At 35.9% G+C, this 21312-nt stretch overlaps 1 protein-coding gene across 3 annotated transcripts; it reads right to left on the reverse strand.

The window, feature by feature from the left end:
* Positions 1-3661: 3661 nt before the first annotated feature.
* LOC145279806 (uncharacterized) lies at positions 3662-19552 on the reverse strand. Of its 3 annotated transcripts, none has more exons than XM_080131155.1 (2): positions 18816-19552; positions 3662-9385 (listed from the first exon to the last, which is right to left on the reverse strand). In XM_080131155.1, exon 2 carries the CDS (start codon positions 9373-9375, stop codon positions 6781-6783), a length of 2595 nt encoding a protein of 864 aa, XP_079987281.1. In that variant the 5' UTR covers positions 9376-9385; positions 18816-19552; the 3' UTR covers positions 3662-6780. The 3 variants fall into 3 exon arrangements, with proteins under 3 accessions (XP_079987281.1, XP_079987283.1, XP_079987282.1); XM_080131157.1 differs by lacking the exon at positions 18816-19552 and adding an exon at positions 18478-18711; XM_080131156.1 differs by lacking the exon at positions 18816-19552 and adding an exon at positions 15666-15828.
* Positions 19553-21312: the final 1760 nt, after the last annotated feature.

A 21312-nucleotide genomic window follows, 5' to 3' on the forward strand; every position in this document is an offset into this window, starting at 1 on the left:
GTTCAGATCACGCATTAGGCTTCACAGTCATCAACGGAATCACAGAGTCAATTTTAAAAAAAAATGAAGATGTCATCATCCACATGGATGGACTAGCTATTTTTATGGTATTTTATGTTTTGGTGCTATTTTTATGGTGTTTTATGTTTTGGTGCTATTTTTATGGTGTTTTGTGTTTTGATGCTATTTTATAGTATTTCATGCTTTGATGCTATTTTTCTTGGTGTTTTATGCTTTGGTGCTATTTTCATGGAGTTTTGTGTACATTGTAGATTTAATCAAGCTGCATGTATTTCTATAATGGATAAATAGATGTTGTTTCTGTTGTAATAAACTACAGTGGCTCAAAAAACGACCACCATTTTTATACTTGGTGCTTTATGAAATTATTTTTGTCCAAATTTAATTCAATTTTATTTTCATCTTCTGTAAAGCACTCAAATTGAAATAATTATTAAATAAATAATTTTAAAACTTTGTTTTATGATCATTTTTTTTCTTTCATTAATTTTTAAAATAAATTCTTATAAATTCATGTTTATGGCTATTTTCTTATTTCCAAGCTCTTGGGTTGGTAACTAATTTCTTACATTTTTTTATTTTTTATTTTATTTTATTTTTTTTTTAATTTTAAATTTTGGACTTCAGAACAAGAAATGACTAAACTGATGGATATGTCATACAAATGTGACAGAACATGTCAGCAACTTTGATTTTTGAGGAAAACTCTAAATTCCGCCTCTGGATGTAGCACTATGTGAAAAGCATCTCCACTGGTTTTGTCAAGCACAATAGAGGGTAGATAAACAGAGCATGCATCATGGAAGTTCATGGTTTGTCTGGCATTAGCCATCCATGCAAGACCTGGGTTGCAACTAGGAAAGAAAACTTGAAGAATGAATGGTAAATTCATGAGGGAGGATAAAGGCAGACCTGTGCAAGCAATAAAAACCTGTCTACAACTGAATAGTAGTAATAGAAGAAGAAGAAGAAGAAGAAGAAGAAGAAGAATTCTATTTGGGTTTTCAAAATTTGGAATCTGCTTTATTCTTTTGAGAATTCTGTTTTAGAATTATTATTATTTTTTTTAATTAATTTAACTTAATATTTGTTACTTTTAAATAATTGAAATGGAAAATTAAGGTAAGAAAATAAACATTTCCAACACTTTTTTTACATGTTTTGTTTTTGTTTTTTAATTTCTACAATATTTACCTCACTCCCACAGGGGAGAAGATGATATGACACAAGGGTCAGAAAGTGGGATTAAACAGTGAGCATCTGAGAGGAAGAACACTGACCTGCAGAACAATGCACAAATGAAACCACTGAATGGTTCAAAGCATATTTCCACATAGAACTTCTATTGCAAACCTCACTCTCCCCAATAGTTTACTTCTACTTGAACAGCTGCCATTGCTCAAAGGCAGCATGCATACCGCAGGTTTATTCGACATAAGTCTAGTACAAACACACAAAAGTTTATAGAGGCTAGAAGTAATTGTAAGCAAGAAATAGTGACAGCTAAGAGAGAATATACGAAAACCACCAGAAATCCAGAAAAGCACAGAAATTAGGAACTCGTGATTTCTGGAAAATTTATAACAATATAGTAAATAATGGGTAATCAAAAATTCCTCCACTATCCAACAATCATGAGGTTGTTTACATGGTAACCAAGAAGGCTAACATACTTGCCCGTCGGTTTGCCTCAAACATTACTTTGGACCCAGCAAACCACTCATTCCTTGATTTTCCTTTACGGACAGAAACCATACTAGATGATCTGAAAATCATCCCTTCTCAAGTACATGATATCATAAAAAACCTAGACGCCTCAAAAGCATGTGGACCTGATCTCATTCTGGCTGTGCTATTAAGAAACTGCTCCGGTGAGGTTGCTCCAGTTCTCTCCAAACTTTTCAACAAATGCCTTAACGAATCTTGCTTTCCTGAGAGCTGGAAAACTACTTCTGTGTACCAATTTATAAGAAAGAACTGACCTCTTAAATTATCACCCCATTAGCCTCCTCCCTTTTTTGCCAAAATATTTGAGTCCATAATTAATCAAGCTCTAGTCCACCACCTTACAGTTGCTAAACTTCGGTCCAACCAACAATATAGATTTAGGCAAGCCTGTTCTACCGCAGATATCCTAACTGTAATCTCTGAACATGCACTGAATAAAGCAGAGGAAGGTAGGGCAGTAGCCCTAGGTATATCTAAGACTTTTGACAGGGTATGGCATGATGGTCTTAGGGAATTCAGATTATATGATATTACTGGACGAATACTTAACAATTAAATCCTTCTGAAGTAAGAGAAGAATCCAGGTTGTCCTCGATGGTCATACGTCAAAACAATATGATATAAATGTAGGTGTACCTCAGGGGTCGATCCTTGGGCCTTTATTATTCCTGATATTCATAAATGACCTCCCTGATAAAATTGTCGTTGAGATGGGTATATTTGCTGACGACACCACGCTCTATAACAGGCACAAGGGGAAAACGAATAAACACATATTCAAGGCAATGGCAGAAACCCTAGAGAAAGATCTCCAGTCTGTAGTGGAATGGGACGAAAATGGATGGTAACATTCAATGCTGCCAAGACAAAGCTCATTTCCTTTAATAATTACAAGAAACCTTCTCAATCATCAATAGCTATGGCTAAAGATACATTACCTGAAAATACTTTGTTCAAACTCCTCAGCTTAACATTCACATGGAACATGAGTTGGAACAGATACATCGAGAACATTGCCAAGAGTGCTGCAAAGGAGGTGGTTACTCTCTACCGTACTAAAAAGTTACTTATGCCTGAAAGTATCTTGTATCTCTACAAGGCCACCATGCACCCATGTATGGAGTATTGTTGTCACATTTGGGCTGGTGCATCTGCTACTAGTCTCTCACTCCTGGACAGGGTTCAAAAAAGAGTCGCCAACTTAATACATTCTGAACTATCAGCCAGGCTTCAGCCTCTGTCCCATCGATGAAATGTTGCATTCCTCTGCCTGTTTTAGAAGGATTTTAATGACAGATGCTCCAACGAACTGCAAGCCTTTGTACTCCCTCAACATAAATACCCCGACAAACCTGATATGCAGCAAAATCCCACCTCTACACAGTAGAGATTCTCAGATGCCAGAAAGCCTTCTACTCTAATAGTTTCTTCCCAAGAACTGCTGGACTTTGGAACTCCCTTCCGTGTTCCTGCTTCCCCGACTGTATTGATATGCAGAAGTTCAAGTGTAATGTAAACAGCCATCTTGCTGGTCAACTCCCTACATAGTATCCCTGCAATTTATGTCTAAGATAGTACCCCCCCACCCCACCCTAGATAAAAATGGCATTGTGACTTGTTTGGGGTGAAAATGCTATAAAAAAGAAAAAATGCCTGGGTAACCCCCTCAGCATGCCTTGGTGAACGGGCGCCTCAGGTGATTAGGAATAAATTAGCCCCTTCCCAAAGGATGAGAAGGTAAAGCCTTAGAAAGTAAACCTCCTAGAACTGCACAGGAACAGCAACATGCCATGTAAACAAATAAGAAGCTATCTCAATAATAGCATATACTCTGTTGACTTTGGTGCCAAAGGTACCAATGAGATACTGAAAATCATGTTAAACATTGGGAAGAATTGCAAACAATAAGGAATACTTTTTAAAACTTTGTTTTATGGTGATTTTCTTTTTGATTCTTAAATTATTTTTATGTACTTTTTATTATTTCCAATATTACATACTTTAGAAAAGGCTCGGAAAATGAAAAATCAACATTTGTTTCTGACAAGCCAATTTTCATTTATTATCATTGTACCATGTTATTAACAATATAATAACTTACTTTGCTACAGTTCATTTAAGAAATTACCTAGTCTGACTAAAAATAAAAATAAAAAGTCAGCAAGGGGGATAACTCATATTATCAATGCCTCAGTTCAGCATGAAATTGTGAAGCAAGGATTGTGCAATCTCCAACCACACCTCTCCTGAATCGGCACTGCTTGAATCCGGTGGCAAGAAGAAGTTCAGGATGACTGGAAGCAATGCCAAGATAAGCAGAGAGCACATACAGCACTTGGAATTCCCAAATGATTACTCATTTTAGTACTGACCAGGCTCAATATGAACTGGTCTGTCAACATCATTATGCCATACACTCATATTATAGATGAAACATAATATGAATTGTCTACCTTACAAAGAAAATTTTATTTATTTTTCAAGTTTAAAAATGTGAAAAAAAAAAAAAAAATTGTTTTGAACTGCTGTAGTTTGACACAGGGGCAAACAACATGGCTGAAACTGATCTGATCATCTATTCATTAAAATTTGAAAAATCTGTTGTTTGTAAAATTCAGCAGAATTCAAAGGGTTAATAAGTATTGAGGAACTTGTGCCCAAAGTTTACCCATTTAAAAACATAAAGGTGCTTTGGTTTTATGGTGATACCATTACAACGACACACCAAAAACATCTTTGAAATTAGATACATATACAAGCATAAGCACAAACATCATTATATATATAGTCTGCCATAAGTAATTATACAGTGACTGTACAAAGTTATCTGGTTGTGCTACAACTGTTACATATTAAGGACTGTACATCATATGATAGTGTAAATTTTGATAAGGGTCACATGATAACCCATATCTGCAAAACAGAATCATTTCCAGAGATGGGTGATGTAAATTTGAGGCACGGCACAGCAAGTCAAATGATAGACAAAACAGAAGAGATGACAAATGATGACGTCATGTTTTTCGAGCAAGAGAAAACAAAGGTTTCAAAATCAGTCTCTCCGTGGAAGCCTTGTGAATGAGTCATCTCTAATGATGTAAAAAATTGATAAGCTATGCAAAATGTTACTTTAATGTCTGTCTGTGTAGGTCACTCATTTCAGTTAAGTTAATAATTAGCTAAGGAAACATTAGTCTTTCTTTCTCCTCAGTCAATTCTCTTCAAACAAAATCTTGAAGAAACTTTCAACGAATGTCTCCTGGTGTCTGCTTTTACCATCGGAAGAAACTTGTTCTTTTAGCAACCACTAGACCAAACGTTGATGATGAAGAAAAGTGAAAGCGTCAGACACGCATGTACAAACACCCCACACGTATAAAGGATGCACGTACGTATAAAGACGCTTATTTTTGTTCCTGAAAATGTAACACAGCAGCAGCTTTTGTTGTTATTACAACAGCAAGATAGTGCAGAGGGTCTGCAGTTTGAGCAGGATAGTCGCACCAGTCCTTATGCTGCACTTTTTGAAACTGGTTGGATAGCAACCTGCCTGGTCAGAGAATGGATAGGCATAGACCAGTTGATTAGCAGTTTCGTTCACCATATTTGACCTCCCTCGACCTTTTTTTGTAAGTTTTTCTCAAGGACAAAGTTTTTTTTTTTGCTTGTGCTATGTTGATTAATCAGACTATTATTCTCATCGTGGGTGTTATTAGCACAACGTTTCGGTCGCTGCAACCTGCGACCTTCTTCGGATGTTGAGAACATGCTTCTTTTCCTACTGGAAAAGTAGGAAAAACTCCTTTAGTAGGAGAAGAAGCATGTTCTCAACATCTGAAGGTCGAAACGTTGTGCTAATAGCACCCAAGATGAGAATAATAGTCCGATTAAACATAACACAAGCATTTACATCTCATCTCAAAAATTCAGAATTGCAAAGTCTTTTTTGTTTTGTTTTGTTTTTCCATGAAAATTGCTCCAGACAAGGCATGAAGCCACTTAATGTAAGGAGATAAAAAGAACAAAAGATGATTATTCCAAAGGCAGAATATACCTATTGGACTTAAAAAGAAAATGGTTGTAGGTAGGAGAAAAACAATCAGCAGGAAGAGAGTTCCGAATTGATGGAGATCACATCAAATGAGCTGAAACAAAGGAAGGAGAGAATAGATCAGACTACTCTGAAGAACACATGCAATAACAGTATTTATGGAAAAGACTGAGATGAGTAACATCACGTCTGTGAGAGAAAAAGAGAGGTTGCAGTGAACATGAAAGCAAAGCCCCTTAGCATTGTTCAACTCAAGGAACAAAATCAGAGTTGCCATTGCTAAAGTGCCGTTGGAGCTGTGGAGGTAAAATATGATGCTGAGTTCTTTAAAGATTAACAAAGTGCCTTGAGATCCATGGAAAGCACACAAAGATTTAATAAATGTTTTAATAAACATAGTGTTTTCATAAATATCATGTTTCATGTTGAAATTAAACTTGGCGCACTCTTTGTAAGTTTTTACATTGCAGTTGCATATTTCTTTCGTATTACATTTTGAAACAAAGCTTATATAATTACTTATGGTAGAGACTGATATAAATATATTATGTATGCGAGACAAAATTGAAGAGAGTCAATGCTATCCACTTATTTTGAAAAGTACTTTTTTCAATAAACATTTTAACATTAACAAAAATTGTCCTTTTGTACAATATGCATACATGCAAACACACACATACATGTGGAATATTAGTGTATTGAATAGTATATAAGATTATTATGAAAACAGACTAGTAAAAATAAGGGAACAAAAACAGCAGTAAAGCAGAAAGTATGTATTGACCAAAATACTTTTTTGTTCTGCTTTAATGTGTTTAAGTATTTAATTTTTACTAATCTGTTGGTATGTATATCCACAATTCCATACACTCATATTCCATTTTGTCTGAAATTTTCATTTTGTATTTGAACCCCCCGCCTATATAAATATATATATATATATATATATACATACATACATACACACACAGTCATATGCACTAATATTTTTTGAGGAAAAGAGAAGACATCCGATCAATTTTCGGAACTGGTTTTCTCGGAGATGTACGAATGGTTTTCGACAGAGGTGGCACAATCTTAAAGGAAATCTTTTTCTCGTTTTTGTCGTTTGATTTCGAAGGCGTCTGAGAGTCCGGATGTTCAGAGTCGGAATCCTTACACTTTGTGCCATTAAAGTTTCCCAGAGAATGACCGTTACTTTTCAGTGGGTGGTTCTTTTTGGAAGACTGCTTTGCAGTTTTATCAGAATACCTTGAGCTGCTTGCAATTTTTTTGTTCAGCGACTTGGAACTATCTGCCTTCAAATCAACAATGTAATAATCAACACTCTTGGTCGTCAGACCATGGGTTTTACCCAGATGGCATCGCTTAATATGAGTCTTTGTCTCCGATTTATCGTAGCTTGTAAACATACAGAGTTTGCATTTAAAACGGCGCCATCCGAGATGTCGTACAGCGTGACGTCTCAGATGTGATTGGTTAGAGAAATTCTGGTTGCAGTCGAGACATTTAAGTGCCTTGCCATCAATCATTGAGAGCACTTTATCTTTGTTATATCCATCAGGCGAACTGTTAGCCGTGTTGTCTTTCGGAGAATCGACCAGAATTGATTCTGCTGGCTGCTCTATATTCCGGCGAATTGCTTTTTTGGGTTCAATTATGAAATCTCGCCTCTCTTTTTTAGTTTCTTGCTTGGGTGGCACGGCCTTAGGTTTCTGCAATTCTGAAATTGAAGATGGTTTTGGTTGGTGGATCCAGTCGGAACACAGCCTGGCGTGTTCGTCGAGTTTCTTTCTCTGACCGAAACACTTCTTGCAGTGTTCACATACAAACAGCATTCGCGATCTTGAAGATCGTGGTTTAATTACAGCGTTTTGTTCGCCATGGAATGCTAAATTATTGAAAGACGATTCATCTTTTACTGACTCTATACCAATGGATAAATGTTGATCTGGTTTTGAAGAATTCAATGTCTTCAGGAGTGTCAAGTCTGACCTTTTTTCCAGAGAATTTCCTTCCACGGATTCAGATTCTGCTACTTCTGTCTGTGACTGCATAATCATTTCAGAAGCGGAAGATTCAAATTTGTAGTCCTGTTCAGAAGAATCATCTGAATGTGTTGTTGTGAGTGCAGCACTTTCCCGTGAGGCGCTTGGAACGGAGCAAAGTTCCGAATAATCCATTGACAAATGAAGAGGTGACAGTTTGATAGACGGATTCATCAGGGTGGATCCGTTGCCGGAATCTCTTATTTCAGAGATATGAGATGTTTGCAATTCATCCCCTACTTCAGGGAGGCTATCTTTATCAGAAATTTCAGAGGTAACCTCATCTGATAGATCAGAAGTTTGTAAAGCTTCATTTCCAAGATCAGACTCCTGTTCGAGTTCTTTCTCATCAAGTGCACAAAATTGACTTGAAGTTATCTCTTCTGATGACTGTGTGTCTGACCGGGTTAGTGCTAGCAATTTTTCTTCTTCAGTAGATTCCACGGGGTTTTCATCTGGAATGGTCGGTTTATCATTCTGGACCATCTTATAACTTGGTTTCTTGCTGGCGTCAGAATCGGCAAAGATCTTGATCTTTAGTTTCAGCTGACTGTGAGGCTCTTTGCTAGACTTGACTCCATTCAAGTTATTTTTGTTCGATTTAGCCGACCCTTTCTGCGGTTGTACTTGGTCATCCAAGTTATCCTCAAACCAACAGTTGTCCTTCACTTTTTTCCGCAGTTTATCGATTTGGTATTTCTTCAGATTATGAGCTGTCCCTAAGTGTCGTACGACACCTCCAATATAACGGAACTTTCCTTTTACTTTTCCACAATAGGGACAGCTATAAAATCGCTTTCTCTCAGCATGCAAATTTACAATATGATGCGACAGAGAGTTACGTGACGATAATTTCTGGTTGCATTTACGACACTTCAATTGTCGATAATCAGCCAGTTGTGATTTTAAAACTAGCTCCTGTTGGGAAGTTCTATCTTTAGAAGCAACCGAGTTACCAATCTTGGAATTTTCTAAATTGGACTTTGGAGTTTTTACCTGACCAGAGCTTTTCTCTTCTGAACCAATTTCTGTCAATTTCTGGAAGAGAAGTAAATTTGATTTACGCTTTGAAAAGTTTTCTGACGTCTTTCCAAATACCGGGGTTTTCCCTCCAGGTTTTGAATCACTAAAAATCTTTGATTCACTTTGGTAACCCTTTGTGCCTTCGGATAAATTTCTCAGAAAGTCTCTGGCATCATCAGGTGGTTCTGGTTCCACAATGACAACGTCTTCTGGTGATGGGCAATATGTGGAAGGAGCCTTAGAGATCTTCATAAAGGAATCCAAACAGTAAATCCTTTTATGAGCTACAAAATTTGGCAAAGCTCGAAAAAGGTTACGACATATTTTGCATTCGATGATGATGTCCGATTCCTCCAAGATGAGGTGACGGATCTCCGTGCTGCCACCGTGAATTCCATCTATAAGCTGCTCAACCATTTTGCCACTGGCTTGAAGAGCCTTACGGATCACTGAGAAGTCCACATTCTTCATGCTGAATTTGGTTCCGAGCTCTTCTTCCATCATTTCAGAAGGTCTGAAAAATAGAAGGAAAAGGATTTAGTTACAAGTATTAAGCAGATTTCAGTGACAATTTTCAAAAGAATTTTGCAAATATAAAGGTAATTAATAAAAGGCAATACGATGCAGAGGTGTAACGCATCAACACAAACTGAAGCAAATTAATGGTGGAACAAACTGTTGATTCACCTTGTATTAAGCTCTATCTCTACTATTATATAAAAGTCATTTTTTTTTGTGTGTGTGTGTGTTCTTTCTTTCTACACAGGCTCCAAAACAGCTGAGCTATCTTTTGCATATTTCACACAAAGCTAATTTATATTTAGTGCTCTTAGATATGTTTTGTACAGAAGTTTATCCGTTAAGTATCAAAAATCGAAAAACTTAAAAATAACCTTTTTCTCTTATAGATAACAAATAATTTTTAAAAGAGAATATTTTATGTTACACCAGCCAAGGGAGATAATGCCATTTTAGCGAATCAGTTCTTCTTTTAAAAAAAAAAACAAAAAAAAAACATTCATTACAATCTGAAGGTATAGCTTAGCAGTAGAGCATTCATCTACAGATCGAATGATCCCCTGTTCAAGCTCAAGTATACCTCCCCATTTCATTTTAATCTTTTTTATTAATGAGTTCAATTTACAATAAAAGAAGAAGTACCCTGTAAAATAGCAGCGTTTGCATATTTTAAAACAAAACATTAATCAGAAATGATTTTTCCAGGACATTGATCATCAAGCCCAAATATCAACTGATGTGATATTGTAAACAAACCCAGACGGAATTTAATGAACGAATTATTATCATTATTTTATTGCCTTTACTTTTCTTTTTTTGCGAATTAGTGCATCAGGTAAATTATTCCTCATAATATATAATAATCAATAGAAAGTTGATTCTACTATAATTCATATGCAATTTGCATAAATTAAAATATTATGTTTAAGCGTATTGTACAACCGGGCAATGCTGGGCTGCCAGCTAGTACAAGATATGTAATTTTTTAAAATACTTTTAATATTGCAGCATTGTGTTCTTATTTGTGTATAGTCTTATGGAAGTTCCGTATCGTATGCTGGTTTGGGAAATTTCCCTTCTTATTCAGATACGAGTAGCTCATTCCACCATTATATTTCTTAATTTGCTTCAGTTGGTGTTAATCCGTTAAACCTCCGCATTGTATTGGTTTCTATAAATTAACTTTATATACACGCACTAAACAATGCTTTAAACAAACTATATTAACCTCATATTTCGCAAATATTTTGTATTGATTTAAACAATATGACATTAATGCAAGAGTACTCCAGGGGGTTGATTTTTTAACATTAATTATTTCTGATTTTACCTTCTTGATGCAATCGCATCTAAGGAGTATATTTGCTGATAACATCTTACTCTATTTTCAATATATCAATCAATCTATATTATATATATATATATATATATAAAGAGTGTCACCACTTATCAAGGCCCAAAGGCCACTTGTGGATAAGGGGTAAATTAGTGTAAGGTGTGTTACATATTAAGGACATTATATCAATAGTGATTACGTTAGAGAGTATAGATTTTGACGAATGTCACAGTTGATAACCAAAGTATGCAAAACAGAATTATTTCCACGTTTGAATCAAGGATATAAAGTCAAAACTAAACAGCATAGACAAAACAAAGGTACGAGCAAAGATGATGAATGTCATGTTTTTCAAGCTGAAAAAAAAAACAAATGTTATCAAATCAGTCTGTCTGTGGAAGCTATGCAACAGAGATCACTAATAATACAAGTCTGCCATGTGCTGCACAAGGCAGTTGGCCAACAATGTAGAAAACTTTGATAATCGCTAAGTGCGAAATGTTACCTTGGTGTCTTTGTCTGTGTGTCCACTTATTTTAGTTAAGTTAGAAAGTTAACTAAATAATTAGCTAGGAAGACATTAGTCTTATTCTCTTGAGTCAATTCTTTACTAAATAAAACCTTTAAAAAAAAAAAAAAAAAGACTTGTGTCTTTCCTACATGAAAAGAAGCTTCTTTTCTAGTAACCATTAGGCAAAACTATGATGATGAAGAAGAATGGTGGCAGCAGACAAGGTGATAAAAGACTCAAGCAAGTACATATAAAGAATATTTTTCTTTAATGAAAACATTACAGGTGTGCTTCAAGAGTCGATCCTTTGACATTGATTTTACCTCCTGATGCAATTGCATCTGAGATGGGTAATATTGTTGACGGCATTGCACTTTATTTTCAAAGGTCAGTCGAGCATAAGGACTAAATGAGAGTCAGATGGATGGTGAGACAACACCGTGATGATTGGTATTGATGAGGGTGATTGGGCAGGATTTGATTATTTAAGAGGGTGGCTCAACAAGAATTTGTTTAGATTGAACTTGAAAACGGCCCTGTTGTAGTCAGCTGGGAAGCAGCCGTGCAGAACTGTGTTCCACAGGCAAACAGTTCTAGTAAAGGAACTTTGGTCATGAAAGTTTCATTTAGTTTTAGGTAGGTAGAGAGAGAGAGAGAGAGAGAGAGAGAGAGAGAGAGAGAGAGAGAGAGAGAGAGAGAGAGAGAGAGAGAGAGAGACTATTGACAGTGGTTGTAACCGAGGAGTTTTTATTGTATGAAGGCAAATTGAATGCATACATATCCAAGGCAATAGTTGGATCTTTAGCAAAAGCACTTCCAGTATGTAGCGAAATAGGGCTAATAATGGGTGGTTACATTTAATGCTACTAAGACAAAGCTCCTTTCCTTTTACAATTATAAGAATCTTTACTAACCGCTGATTGCCATGGCTGACAGCACCCAACATTCACAGGTAACATGAAGTGGAATAAATACATAGCAGATACTATTAAATCTGTTGCAAAGAAGGTGGGCTCCTGCTACACCATGCTAGAAAACTTCTCATATTTGCTAGTATTTTATATCTCTATAAAGCCACCATTCGTCCATGTGTGGAGTATCGCTGCCACATCTGGGCTGGTGCACCAACCACTAATCTTTCCCTCTATGACAGAGTAAAAAAAAAAAGAAAAAAAAAAAAGAGTTTCTAACCTAATAGGTCCTTCACTGTTTACCAGGTTCTAGCCCCTGTCCCATCGCCACACTATTGTTGCATCCGCGTGCTTGTTTTACAAGTACTTCAATGCTTCGACGTATATGCTTCACTTGTGCCCCTCTCAATGTAAATACTCGACAAACAAGTAGCAAAATCCCACCCCTTCACTATGGAGGTCCTCAGATGCCAGAAGGCTTTCTAACCTACCAGCTTCTTTCCTCAAACTGCTTGCCTTTGGAATTCCTACATGCTCTCTTCGGCTGCTGGTCAACTTCCTAGTTAGTATGCCCCTATCAATCTTGAATTCTAATTCACAGTATTTCTTACATCTTAGAGACTCAGTGAAGCAAGCGTGGTACCCCGGGAGTGCGCAGTGAACGAGGTATAAAAAAAATGACTAAGTTCAGCATTTGCCCCCCCCCTTCCTTAACTCCAAAAGTTCCGAGGGGATGTCAAATCCTGGTGAAAATGAACAAACGGTGCAGTTTTAGGCCTTAACATATGTAAGTTTGAGTTCTGAACCATGCAAAAAAAAAGAAATGACCAAGTCTATCATTTCCCCATCCATTTAGCCTCAAAAATCCCCAAGGGCTTAACATATTTAAATTTGAGTTCAGCACCATGCAAAACTGCTAAATAGACAGACACAGAAATTTTGGACAAATATGGTAAAATAGTCCCAAAAATGGAGTGTTTTTATTAGCCCTAAAAGAGACCCTGTGGCACACCCAAGAGTTACCATCAAGTATAAGACAAACAAAATTATATAGAAATCGGTTAGTTACAAATTTTCAGAAAGTTTTATAAAAATCCAAGGCATCATTTTTTTGTGATAAGCACAAAAGTGCCATTTTTAGCAATTATAACATGAAAGGCACCCCTAGAGGGAGCAACCAGACTTTTCCCAGAAAATCCGTTCTGTTACTTTTTTACTCATATCATGTTTAATGTTTGTGCAAAATTTAAAAAAATTCCAAGTAGTTCGTAGTTATTGAGAAAAGTGCGAACAGACGAGGGCGAATTTACAGGTCCACTCTTTTTTTGTGTGTGTGTGTGTGTGGGGGGGCAAAATTTTTTTTCATAAAGCATAAATTCAAACCACACATAGACGTAATCCACATCAATAATGATCACAGAGTCTGAAAGTACTATGGTTCATTATAAACAATTTAAGGGTGCAAAAAACAGCGTAGTGATAACCTTTTTTTTTTTTTGGTAAATTTATAGATCAACACCCTCAGCTCACCTCAATTAAATTCTACTTTTTTAAGGCGGATTACGTGTTAAAATCATGAAAAACAAACAAAACCGCATTTACGGGGGGGGGGGGATCAGGTTCGCATATTAATTTAAGGCGATCTTGCTCACACGTTCCTGCTCTGAATTCGTAGCCGTGGGCCGCCATCAATAGACTGCCTGTCCTGCACCAAGCGGTTGTAATTTTAAAAAATTTTCAAGTCACATAAAATCACATGGAAAATTTTATATGAATTCGAAATAGGGGCGTGTAAGCAAGAAAATTCAGTATTGCCAAATTTAATGTAGAATGATCACCATTTACGGACCATCTAACTTTTTAGAGTGCTAGCTAAAAGATTTTATCAATAACCCTAAGTCCGACTGGCAGAGGTCGTAAACCCACAGAGGTAATCGCCTAAAAAGTAGATCCTTCATAAAACGAAGTATACATAATATATTGCCTATATATATATATATATATATATATATATATATATATATATATATATATATATACATACATACACACACTCACACACACACATATATATATATATATATGAATTGGTTAACTGTCCTGAAAAGTTAGAATAGCAGAGAAATGAGTAAATCCTTTTACGTTGAATATTGCTGATGCTGCTGATCCTCTATTTTAAAATGGATGTGTTTGTATATATTTAAAAAAGTTTTCATAGTGCTCACACGTAATCGTCTAAAATACAAAAACAAACAAAAACAATCCCATTGATTTTATTTGGGGAAAGGGGTAGCTGAGGGTGTTAATCTACAATAATCTCAATACCTTAGTTGAGGAATATTTTTAAGAGAAGAAAATCCAAGGTTAACACGAGAATGGTTGAGAAAAGCACGTCATTCCGATCTTATTGTATCCCACGATTTGGTTGTCGAGTTATACCTTTTAGACAAACACAATATGTTTACAATAATCACGATTTTATTTTTCGTCAAATATGTTTTCCATTAAATTATTCTTGTACCATAAAACAAACATAACACAAAAAACAGAAACTCACATGACCATAAAATGCCATTTTCACCGACCGGCCGACCGGCTTGTAAAATTAAATTCTAAGAACGTCTTTCATGGACAGTATTATTTATAAAACTTTCAAAATTAATCTTTATACCGAAATAATGCTTTTAAAATAGACAATGGGAAAATAAAATAAAATCGACAAGAAGGAATATAGGTACCGAGTCAAATTATCACCTTACCTAACGAGGGAAAGAGTTTTCCGTTCCTGCAATTATTTGGTTTTTTAAAAAAAATACGTACCATTAAAAAAATTCTAGGAATCTTCCCTAGTTTAACAGAAAGTATATTGTTATCGTTTATTTGTCCTGCATATATTCCTTTTTTATTAAAAAAAAAAAATGCAATAACGATCTTTAGCTTTAAACTTTGGTTTAACATCAACAACACGGGTCATTCAATTATGAATGAAAAGAAAAAAAATACTGAACACGGAGGACGTTGCATGCGCTCTTTTTTTTGCTTTTAAGGGTTCTAATATTTGTATAACATTTAAGGAGTAGATTTGTATTGGTTAATGAATTGTAAGAGCTAGAACATTTTTCTTTACAAAAAACAAAAACAAAAAAAAAACGCAAGTATTTAAGAAAATGGATGAGGGTAGCAGTTTGTAGTCTAAAAATCTTTCGTGTCACGATCAGCGCGTTCAGCCATTATCAAGCCGATTCTCCGATTCTGGCTAAAGTTTCCTGGGTGTTAAAATAAATTATAAAAACCATCTCCCTGTCAGCTTTAAAAACAAACATCTCGAAATTTCTTCGCGTATTCAAAGAGGAAACAACAAAAACAAAACAGATCAAACTTAAATACGTAAAGGTCGTTTTTTTTTTTTTTTTAATTTAATTTTAAAAGCACGTTTTCTGTAAAAACCTAAACGAAGGTAATTTTGTCAAAAAATCCCGAGACCCCACCTCCCCGCCCTCGAAAAAGAGAAACTTACCCCCTTTTTTCGCCTCTTTATCAAGAGGGGTAAGATCGTGCTCTGAAATTTGGACAGAGATTAAAATGAAGTTAAGATTCTGGCTTAGATGATGAAGGGATTGGATATCACGTCATCGTAACTTAGTTTAGGCCTTTTTTTAAAAAAAGCGGTGTTTTTCTTCCTCTAGAGGCAGAGATCAGAGCAAAGTGGGCGAACGTTCCTGTTTTTTCTTTTGCGTAATTTTATTTTTTGGTTTCTTTTATTTTATTTTAATCTAAATACAAATAAATAAGTAAATGCTGCATTTAACGTTCACTGAAGCTTATAAAAATAACAAGTATGCAACTTTCTTGCTATATTTAAAGCGAAACAAACTTATTTTTTATGACCGTAAACGTGACGGGATCACACGGAAAACACAATGTCTGTATAATACTTGCCTCTCCACGGGGGCAGAATTAGACACAAGGTCGATTTTTAATAAAGAGAAAATCCAGCTCACCAAAACCCTCACTGTGGGGACACAAATCAAAATAGCTTCAGTCCGTAAGGAATTCTGATAACTAATTGTGCTGAAATAATGTTATTATTTAGAAATCCATTCTTAATAGGGGAAGGTGTTTTATAACTATTCAGTATGTTCAGTTGACAATTTATTAAAAAAAAAAAAAAAAAAGATACAGTAAAAACTGGATTTAATTTGAAAATCATGCATAAAAATAGCACGGCTCGTAATCTGCATAAGTACTGGATTTCTCCTCCACTAACCGAGAACAAAAGAGACAAAGTGTAGCGTCAGAAACAGATTCTACACTTTGAATTATTTGTTTACAAAAAGAATACACATTTTACATTCTAAACAAAGGCCATCAAAAGTTAGGAAATAGGGTTTGTTGGTCGTCCCTATATGTCTACTCTAACATAACTGCCTACCTTATTCGTGGCTAGAATTATTGTATTCACCATAATACCACATTTACTCTAGGGCACCATAATACTTAAAATATCCTCAAAGTGTCGAGAAATTTAAATTTTATTCGCAAATATATGTATGTATAAATTCATTGAAAATGATGGTTGGGACAATAAGAACAAGCTTGGATCTTAGCCAACGACTAAAGATATACTTGCCTTCCCACGAGGGCAGGGTTAGATACAAGGTCGGTTTTTTAATGTGGGTAAATTTCAGTCTCTTCCCCAAATGGGTTCTCTGAATTAGGATAAAAACAAAAAATTGCCCCAATATAGAATTTCTCGGTAATTCCATAAAATCACTCCAGCTTCCAATCGGGTAGGGTTTTTTTTTATGGTTAGGATTAAAAATCGTTTCTCGGTGCACTCGAAAACCCCATTTAAAAATAAAACACTCGACTACTTATGCAGAAGACGTAGCGTGCCGAAATAATAAGGTTATTATTTAGAAATCCATTCTTAATATGGGGAGGGTGTCTTTTTAAGCCTATTCTGTACATTCGCCTAACAATTTTAATAAGCAAAAGATATCGAATTTAACTTGAAAATGCTATAAACAGTACAAGTGCTAACACTCGGTTTGAGTTGAGACAACAGTGATTTCGATTTTTCCTTCAATAATCGCGGACAGAACAGATGCTATACTTTAATCCGAGCAATTTACCATAATTTTGTATTTGTTTTTAATATAAAAATATAAAAAGGGAATGGTCTCATGAATAATTTTGTAACAAATAGACTTTTAGACTGGCATTAAAAATTCTCAAACAATTTGGTTTTTAAGGCAGCAGGAACAAAATGTAGTATCAGTCCTACTCCTCGATATGTGAAAGAGAGATCGTCCTAGACGAAGTCAATTATTTTTAATTTCTAGTTCAGGACGATTCGTTTTGGGTAACTGGATTTCTCCCCCCCCCACACACACGCATATTAAAAAAAAAACACCTTGTGTCTAACTCTACCCTCATGGGGAGGCAAGTAAATAATAACAAATAGTTGTTTGCAACCTTGTAAGGTTCAAGTTAAAGAATAGGGCATATCCGTTAGATTTGTCATTTTAATTAAAGAAGAAAATTGTTAAAAAGGACGAAAACACCCCACGTTGCCAGTGTATAAAGTAGTCGCAACCTACTGTTAAGGTAGGACCTTTCCATTTTAAAATCATTTAAAGACAGGATTTCAAATATCATATGGAAAACTAAGACAGAATGTGAAATATCCTGACCATCGGTCCCTCATTTCGTGACCAAAAAGAGAGAGGAAAAAAAAAAATAGCCGAAAGTAAAACTGGAAACGCGCATTGCCAGAAAGATGCTGTGGCATGTTTTCTATTATATGATGCTACAATATTAATATATAACTGTTGTATATTATTATTCGTACAATGCAACCCCACTATATTCAACTAATAAAATCAGATTGATTGACTTAGACAGAAAAGAACAGCGTTTTAGACAAGTTAGATCGGAACCCCCATCGATATTAGTGACGATAAAACAGAAAGTTAACAGAACCCCATCACGATTTTTATACCCACAATTTTTGCCGTGCAAGAACTGAAAACAGGGACGATGGTCATCACTAGGGTTTTTTTTTTTCTTTTCGTTTTTTAAAACAGAATTTAACGAATTTGTATTAAACACAAACAAACATTAATCAGACCTTCCTTGGCCATTCGGGGCCCGGTCTGTTTATTTTCCTTTTCCGCGCTCCTTCTAGATGGTAAAATGTTTGATGACGTTCTTTTCTGCTAATTTTCGCCGGTAGCTCACTTTAAATACAAAGGCGATCGTTGATGTTTGCCATGGTCAATGCAAAAAAAAAAAAAAAAATAATAAATAAATAATAAATAAATTACCTCACAGAATGTCCACAAACACAAACTGGGACGATGACAAATAATGAAAATTACCACGAGTTTTCTGTTAGATTTTGTAGTTAATAAATTACGATCGCACATACAACTAGATCGGCTCATCGGACTGAAAGAAAGTGGTTGTTGTTGACAGGAGAGAGAAATCCTGACAAAACCAATTTTTATTCGATCGGCATTGAAGAAGGCAACGAGGTGAGAAAATCCCGTTCTGCTTACGTCTTTCTTTGTATACACCTTTTTTTAGGGGAGAGGAGGGGTAATAATCTCAGACAGAAAGAAAAAGAAGATGTACGTGTATATATATAGTAATATATACTCACCTTTAAACACACCGGGAACTGCGTAGGTTAAAAGAACAAGTCCTCAGCTTGGGACTAGCGAGCAGAGCAGAGGGAGGGAAAGAGAGGGAGAGACCACTTTCTACGTTAACCAACAAAAACAGAATGTTCTCAACAAATCAGCTGTCATATTTATTTATTTTTTTCTTCATTTTTTTGGATATCTTTTTTAAAAAGCATAATGGGTCAACATCCGGGCCTGGAATCGTCAAATCTTCGGATTCTCACGTTGTTTTTCTCAGAAAATGCACTTTTTTTTTTAGGTTTTCGAATCGTTCGTTGCATTCCTACCAATTCCATTAGAGTCTTTCTTTTCCCTTTTCCGTTTTCTTTGTAAAAACCAGTTCTCTCTCTCTCTCTCTCTCTCTCTCTCTCTCTCTCTCTCTCTCTCTCTCTCTAACAAACTGGGTTTTATCCTTCTTAAAAGTAAAAAGACTGTTTTGTTTGTTTATTTTTATATTTTAGAGAGAGGGAAAGAGATGGAGGGGAGACACAGCACTTCGGGTTTGACGGCACTCTTAAACATTTTAGCCAGAATTATTATTAGGTTTGGAACTGATATTGGGGTAAATAAATTGGTCCAGGTGAGTGTCTGTCGATGCCTGCCGTAATAATAAACAAAGAAGAAAAATAGAATCAAATAAATAAGAATCTAGACTGCTACACACGAACGTCGCTCATGCCTGGTTGTTGGGGGCGAGATTGCAGGTTTCCGAAGCAAGAGAGAGAAAGAAAGTGGAGGGGGGGGGAAGAAGCAGAGAGGTCACATTTTTTAAATGTCCTGAATTTCCAAATAAATATACGAATAGTGATTTCTCAAATATGAAGCTCTCACTTTGTCCTGGCTCTCAAATTCTAACCCAAGGTAATCAAATAAAGTTGCATTATTTTTGTTAAATAATACCCGACGCGACGAAATAAAGACATTGCATTTGTTGACAGAGAAGTATTAAAAATGGACTTATATGAACTCAAGCGGTAGAGGGGTTGCCAATTAAAGGTACTCTAGCCGGGAGTCACTAATTTATAAGGGGGGTGAGTCACTGTTCACCTATTCATCATCGGGATCTATCAACTTTTAGGACCGAGGTTGCAGGTGCAAAAAATCTCTTTAAGTCGAAAGTAGTAGAGTATCCACGGGACCGTTAAAGATAAATTTAACAAGATCACCGATTAATAGAAAGATGTCACCAGATCACATCCTCACATACATAAAATAAAAGGTGAATTTTTACGACGTGCTCCAGCGTATTATAAACACCCCAACCTCCCCATGTTAAGAACGGCTTTCAGAATAAACACCACCACCTCCTATAGGAGGGAAATGTGCATTTTTTTTTCTAATAATTACTTAACACAAGGCCAAACGACATTGCTTTTAACAAAATAATAATAAAGAGTTTATTTAAAAAAGGCGAGATTGTATCTCAAACTGGAGAGAAAGAAAGAAAGTGTAAATGTCTGCTTGAAGGTGTCGTCTCCCATCAGACTGCAGTCGTCAACAAGAAGCAGTGGGAGGAGTGAGTGAGAGAGGTCTGTATAGGTCGCTTGCTGGCGTCTCTCTGGCGATCGCAGCTGATATCCCAAAGGGCTAAAATAGTCCTTAAGGGGACAGCTCAAATCAATGCGCCCTGCCAACCGATTGGTCAGTGTGCCCGAATCACTTTGGCACTGGGCATTGATCCGCTTATAGTAAATAGTTTGTTAACTGCTACAAACCCAACCTCGAAAGCCATTCTTAACATGGGGAGGCTGAGGGGGGGGAGGTTATTCCGAAAGCCATTCTTAATATGGGGTGGTTGAGGGTGTTTATACTATGCTGGGGCAGGTCGTAAAAAAATACGAAATAAAAATATAGAAATAACTCTAGAAAATAATGACACTTTACAAAGAACTTGAAATCACTGTATAAATGTGTAATAAACAACATTTATTTACATGTTAGGAATATTAGTCCAAATCGTTCCAATGAAAATGTTTTCTTGTAATGAGGGTTCAATTGTGCAAGATTAGCTGAATGAGCATTTCATGAGAAAAGCATGGCGTTTAAAATTATGAACAGAGTGTCACACGTGGCTTGAAATTAATGCGATTGTTTTCTGAGAGAAAAACAGTCATTAAATAATGTAAGGGAAATGCACGTGTGTGTGTGTGTGTATGTTCATCGCATAAGAAACAGTAGTTCGAAATAACATTGTTTAAAAGAAGAATTAATTCTCGTTCGATGTAGTAATTTTCCATGATGAAAATTAAGGTTCATGTGCGTAGCGCCAAATTCAAGACAGGGGATTTTAATGCCTCCCAGGGGCAGAGTTTCATTGACATCCAGTCTTGGGGAAGACAAGAAAAAAAAAAACTGGAATAAACTGATTTGATTTTCGTGGCAAATCTTTATATAGAGATATTCTTGAACATTTCAGCCTGTTTGCTGTATCACTATGCGTGGAAACGTAACATAGTTCCTTTGTTCCATGTGTGC

Source organism: Euprymna scolopes, chromosome 7 (assembly GCF_053919585.1).
Source record: "Euprymna scolopes isolate OS-2025 chromosome 7, ASM5391958v1, whole genome shotgun sequence".
Lineage (NCBI taxonomy): Eukaryota > Metazoa > Mollusca > Cephalopoda > Sepiida > Sepiolidae > Euprymna > Euprymna scolopes.